Source organism: Psammomys obesus, unplaced genomic scaffold (genome assembly GCF_907164565.1).
Source record: "Psammomys obesus unplaced genomic scaffold, mPsaObe1.curated_primary_1811, whole genome shotgun sequence".
Taxonomy (NCBI): Eukaryota; Metazoa; Chordata; class Mammalia; order Rodentia; family Muridae; genus Psammomys; species Psammomys obesus.
The window spans coordinates 839,780-846,356 of record NW_026596117.1 but is presented as its reverse complement, the minus strand read 5'-3'; the positions used below and the strand labels follow the sequence as shown (position 1 = coordinate 846,356).

General features: G+C 42.7%; 1 protein-coding gene across 1 annotated transcript in view; it reads right to left on the bottom strand.

The window, feature by feature from the left end:
- The window catches only part of Cenpc (centromere protein C), a 58,650-nt gene extending 58,242 nt beyond the window's left edge, over positions 1 to 408 (bottom strand). Inside the window, exon 1 of the mRNA XM_055629312.1 lies at positions 221 to 408. Coding sequence (XP_055485287.1) covers positions 221 to 238 — 18 coding nt within the window. The 5' untranslated portion in view covers positions 239 to 408. The remainder of the gene's footprint in view (positions 1 to 220) is intronic.
- Positions 409 to 6,577: the final 6,169 nt, after the last annotated feature.

The following is a 6,577-nucleotide window of genomic DNA, read 5'->3' as shown; positions in this document are numbered from 1 at the left end:
TGTGTACGATAGTCGGGAGAATTTGGAAAAGGCTGAAATGTAGACTCTGGAACAACCTCTTCAGAGGGGGAAAAACTGCTGAGCTGACGGGAAGCCTGGAGCCTAACAGTCCGGTTCCTCCGGTAAAGCCGGGATCTTCAGCTCCTCGCCCCTGACAGGCGGCGTCCCGACGGCTCCCGCACCGGGCGGCCGCGCAGGCCCGACCGCCACCCGCACTTACCAGATGGAACGAGGCCATGTTTCCCGCCCACTGGGCCTGAGAGGCAAACCGAAGCAGGCCAAGGCTCCGGGACGGTTGTAGGGAGCCCGGCGAGGGTTACATCTGGGACGGGGCGTCCCCAGGAACCGCCAGACCCTGACTTCACACCCGGCCGTGAACAAACAGCTACGAGCCGCGTAAAGGGTGGGGGAAAAAAAAAAACAAAATTCAAAAAAGCCGCGCATGCGCGAGAGGCACGGCGCGCCCGCTAGAACGCTGGCCGTTATTGGGTAATTTAGAGCCCCGCCCCTCGCCCCGCCCCCCGGCCGTCGCGCACCTATCAGCCCGCCTTTCTCGGGTCGCCCCGCCCTTCCGCCCAGCGCCGCGCCTCCCCGACCGTAGTCCCACCCTCCCGCTCGTGGCCCCGCCTCTCGCCCGTCCTCCAACCTGTGGTCTTGCGCTTGGTTTGGGGAAGCGTCCCTGCTCTCCTCGCTTTTGTCTCCTTCGGCCGCGGTTCGCAGCTTGTTTTTGGAAAGCAGGTCTCCAGCACCACCCTTGCTTCTTGAGAAAAAAAAATGTGTAATACGCCCATGCGGTAACATTACGGATTAATAGGTTATACTAAGAAAGATTGGGGGTAGACGTTACAGGCGCTTTGAACAGATTACACGACGCAGATTCGCCCTCTGCAACCAGCCCGTCTATACCTTATCTCTAAGAATGCTAATGATAATAATGTCTTCTGTCTCTTTTCAAGCATGCAAGATTATTATTTCTGAAGCAATATTGCAAACAAAATAATCGGCCTAAATTATATATGTATACCAACAGAGCGAACATAGATTTAATAAGGGAAAGCGGCTGCTTCTGTCTTAGGAAAAAAATCAAGGTGATGGCCCAGATTGGAAAACGAGAAAAATAAAGTGAAGCGATGTCCTGAGGACTGTCCTTTACCACTTCTGGAGCACCTGGAGTCACGTGGTTGCAGCCTGTAGCTTCATTTCTCCTAAGAGAACGCCAGAGAGGGGTGGGGGGAACGGAGACAGAGAGAGAGCAGCGATATCTCGCTGGCCAGGAGGTCAGGAGCGCTTGCTGTACTTGAGAAAGGCGCAAAGTTCGGTTCCCAGCACCCAGAACACAGCTCAGCCTTTTGTACTCCAGTTGCAGAGGACCTGACGCCCTCAGCTTCTAGCCTCAGCTGGAACCCAAACACGAACATGAAGTACATGCATGCATGCAGACAAGATACTCACGCCTATAAAGTAAATAAATCTTTTATTGTTGTTGTTGTTGCAGATTATTTTACAATGATGGCGTTTCAGATGCGCTAAACCCAGGAATGCGGCGAAGTGTGCCACGCTTGCAAGTCAGATCCGCCAGAGGGCAGCAGAGCTAATTACTTATTAATCCTATTCTCCAAAGGGAAGAACCGGCAGAATCCAGGCGATTTGTACACTGTACAATAGCAACGAGTAGATAAACCTCAAAGAGGAGTCAGCCGATCCTGGCCACTGAAACAGAGGCTTTCTCCCGTGTTGAAATAGCTTTGGGACTGTTGTCCTCAAATGCAACACTGTGCTTTGTGAGAATTTTGAACAAGACCCGTGACCAAATATAAGTATACGATGTTGAATTGTTCAACACGCAGACGCTGTTTGCTGAAGAAGCAGTTGAGGGTGATTCTACTCTAGACAGTCATATCAAAACTTCCAGAGCAAAACTGGAGTTCTGCTTTGAAGCCTTTGGAACCAACAAGCAGAAGGAATCTCAGAACCACAGGAGAATAAACAACTTTGGCAGTGAATGTTTGGGTCTCCCAGCTGCTAAAGACACAGAGAACCTCACTATGCAGAGAAGGTGTAAACGCTTGGGTCAGTGGTGACATCATCCACCATAACTTGCGAGTTGACTCCCTCCACCTTCTTCCAGACCTGAAGACCTGTATCCGGTTGGAAATATTCTGTCCCCAGCAGAGTATGAAGCTCTTGAAAATCCAAGTGAAACTTTCAGAAAGGTCACGTCTGTAGAAACACTGAGGATGACAGAACAGCAGAGGACAGCCACTGCCCTTTTGTCATCAAAATGCTGAAGCCCACCAGACAATGAGGAGAGCAGGGCCTACCAGGAAGAATGCCTCTAGTTTCTAGAGACCCTCATCAAGTTCACAGCCTAGAGAGCCATAAAGGTAGAAAACGTGCTAGACCTGGAACCCGGCAAATCATCAAAACCAACCGGCAGGAGCACTTTATCTACCTAACTTACAGCAGTGGTACCTCACAGAGCTTAATTTTGAATTCTGTGAAGGCAACACTCACTGTGTGTGTGTGATCTAACTCACCTTGCACGTAGATTACTTCCAGATTCGGGGGAATGGCACACTACGACCTAAGTTTGGATCACCTTTAAATATTTGTTCATTCAAAATGACCATATCAAAGCATAAATGATAAAATGCCACTTTATTTTATAGGTAGTACATAAAAATAAGAGATTGTGTAAAAGAGGAAATACAAAGAAAAACTTCCAGCAAAGGTACAGGGGCAGAAATGATATGTAGCTGAAATAGGAAAAAACTTTTCTTAAAAGTTTTTTAAAATTAGTAAAATGGAATCTCATTATGGGACAGTACTGATGTTAGAATAAAATTTCACTGCGTCTATAGACAATGAAGGACTATATATCTAAGATCAGTTAAAAAAAAGAACAAGAATTTGTAATCAGTTCAGATTAAAATTTATGATCAGGCATTTGACAGAAGAAATAATAAAACAATGGATTTAGGAGGCGGGCAGAAACCATGCTCAAAGATTCTACGGAATCAAGCCTCCATTTCTACAAACATGAGGCAAATTGAAAAATTAGGAACCTGATAATAATGTTGGTCTCTAAGAACATAAAGGCAATGCAATCAGGAAGTCACCACAGTTACAAAACCACCACCTCACGGAAGCCTCCACAAATACCAGTGAACACCAAGACTGCTTATTGCTTCTGAGTTCAGACCACCTCAGACCTAACACGATGCACCCAGCAGAACGGATGTCCCCTGGCTACTTAGTTCTCATCCGGGAAGGGAGCGATTAGACAGTGCACCATCGCATCACATTACCATAGAAACGCCGGTGCTTATGAATCATTCCTGCCTTTTCTTTGGTAGGAAAAACCAAAGGCAACAGAAGAAATAATTCTGCTTCTCTTCTGCTTTGCCAGTCACATTGAGTCTTCCCAGTCCTACCTGGAAAGATTTTTTGGAAAAGTGCAGAGGTTTTTATTTCTTAGAAAGGGTGGAAAATGAGTGTGAAGCATCAATCAGCAGCTTCCTCTTGCAGCACCAGTTAAATGATCTTAAAAGAAAAATTAGACTTGAATCTTGTCTATATTGAGTTTGTAATGGTAAGATAATTTTTTTAAATTGACTAGCACAATAGGCTTATTGCTCTATCTGAATTCCTACTTTCTTTTAAAGCTAGCAGTGGCTTGTGATTGACCTGATTTGGGAACTGGTGTTCTATATCTCGTTGGCCTCTGTGTTAGACTGTTCACCAGTGTGACAAAATACTTGAGGGAAGGGTTTATTTTGCTCATGATATCATAAGTCTCCATTCATTATGACAGGAGGGATATGGCCCAGCAGAACACACATACCATAGAAGCCAGCATGCAGAGAGGAAAAAATGCCGACACTCACTAGTCCTCTTCTTTCCCGTCTTATTCCATCTCGGTCTCTGGTGTGCTAGATGTCACCACCTACTTGCAGAGGACATCTTCCCCTCTTTGTTAACCTTTTCTGTACATTTTTAAATCTAGGTGCTCTGCCACAAGTTGTCAGTCAAGATTCACAGCCTCAGCTGGGTATGGTGCTGTGCACTTTCCATCCCAGCAGAGACAGCAGATCTCCCTGTGAGTTCAAGGCCAGCCCGGCTTGCATAGTGAGTTCCAGGCCAGTGACATAATGAGACCCTGTCTTAAAAAGTGAGAAGGGGAGATTCATAACTCCCCAAACTAATTCCGGACGTATATATAAATGATAAAATATGTTATAAAAATAGTATGAACATAGAGCTAAGTAGAGAGAGCTCTTACCAGCTAAGAGTAATTTTTCATACAATACTGAAAATGCTAAGGTTAACAAGCTAAATTATTAAACAGTGCTTCTAGCATAACTTCAGTAGCAGTGATCTTCACCTTTTTTTCTGACCCAAATACTGTAGAAAAGCATGTTCTGAGTGCTAACACTCATTGTGTCAATAACTAGTGGGTAAAGGGGGAAGCAAAAAAACCCTATTTTTTTGCCTCGGAATCTCTGAGGTTCTATTGCAATTTTCATTCTCCCTATCTGAAAACACTTTCATCCTACCAGAATGAAAAAAAAAGCTGACTGGAAATGAGACTGTGTGGCTCATAACTCATTCATATATTCTCCCTTGTGGTTAAAATTAAGGCTGTTTTCTTTTCCAGCTATGTATTGAAAATACACACAGACACACACCCCACATATATTTATTTATTCATATTTATACAAAATATATTTGTATGATATATAAATGTGAAAATATATAAATGTATAAAATATATAAAATATAAAAATTATTTAATAGTATATATATATATATTTTTTTTTTTTTTCAAGACAAGGTCTCTGCTGTCTTATAATTCATTTGTAGACCAGGCTGGTCTGAACTCAGAGATTTCTCCTGCCTCTGCCTTCCAAGTATTGGGACTAAGAGCATGCATCTTCACACCTGGCAGCACAATTATATTTAATTCAAAAGTCTTTTTAGTCTTTCGCAATGTATTGTGATGCATATGATAATGAATCCATAAATATTAAGGGCCTGAAGTCAGGAAGTATCAGACGAAGACTGGACATTTCTATTTAGACTTGCTGGCTTAATCAATACTAATAAGTAACAAGTGAAGTAACTCTTCCCAGTAACAGAAATATTTCACCAGGCTCTTGAAGGATGAGTGAGATAGAAGGGCGTGGGAGCATGCAATACAGGGAGCCATGAGGAGAAAGACCAAAGGGCTTTGAGAGGTCTAGGAAGAAGCATAAAGACTAGAGTGGAAGGAATTTGTCAATAAGGGAGCTTGCTTGGTTGCCGGGGCCATAATGTTGCTGATGCCATAAATACTTAGTAAAAATATTTCAATTAAAAAAAAAAGAAAAAGGGAATCTCAAAATCAGGGAGGATCTATTAGCCTGTTTTAAAGATGGAAGCATCTTAATTTGCTTATATTTCATGTGAGTGAGGAAAGAAACATCATGGGGCCTGGTCAGTACATTTGAACTATCTGTAAAAGGGTTTCCACTGCAGAGGTGCCAGGGTACAATGCTGTTGGGATTGACAGGTCTAACTGGCTGATGATTTTTAAGACAGATTTTTGAATTTTGTAAGATTCAGGGGAGATGGTTGAAGGAGAAGTAAATGATTCTTGGTATATTAAGGATTCATTTTACTTACAAATCAACAGACCAAAAGAACCTACATGGTTTGACGAGCTAGGTTTTACTTTATTTGCCTTTATAAATTATTTTTAAAAAAGACAGAATAAGACAGATTTTAGCTAACAGAAATACTTCCATCTAGGCTCAGGAGGTTAAGGGACCTGCTGCTAAGCCGAATTGAGTTCAACACTTGAGCCCCACATAGTAGAAGGAGAGAAGCAATTGCCACAAATTGTCCTCTGACCTCCACCAGTGTACTGTAGGATGTGCACACTTAGGCCTGCCTGCATGTCAGCTTGCACACATGTGCACACACTAAGTAAATGTTAAAAAAATCAAAATAGTCCTTGCTGTATTTTTCTAGAGGCCCCCTTTCCCTTTCTTTTAAAACTCAGGCCATGGCTAGGTATAGTGACATAAACCTTTAATCCCAACACTTTGGAGGCAGAAGCAAGTGGATCTCTGTGAGTCTGAGACCAGTATGATCTACAGAGTAGACTTTGAGGCCAGCCATGGCTACAAAATGAGAACCTGTTTTAAAAAAACAACAAAAACTCTAAAATATATATTACATACATATATATATATATATCCAATGAATCAACACAAAGATATTCAATGAAGTATTTTTTTAATGAATACAGTTTATTTAAGTCTTGTGTTTTAGACGTAAAGACAAGAGAGCAATAAACAAAAAATAAAAACTGGAAAAACCGAAGGTGTCTTTGGTGTCTGTCTCACACTGCCTGCACCTGCTCCTTTCATCCTTAGGAGATGATAATCTGCTGTTTATTTTGCTACCGTAAATCTCAGCACGTGAAGTTTAGGCAGAGGCTGCCTTTTAAAAGTTAGTCTGTGCCTGATCTTTTTACTTCACTAAAAGTGTGTGTGTGTGTGTGTGTGTGTGTGTGTGTGTGTGTGTGTGTGTG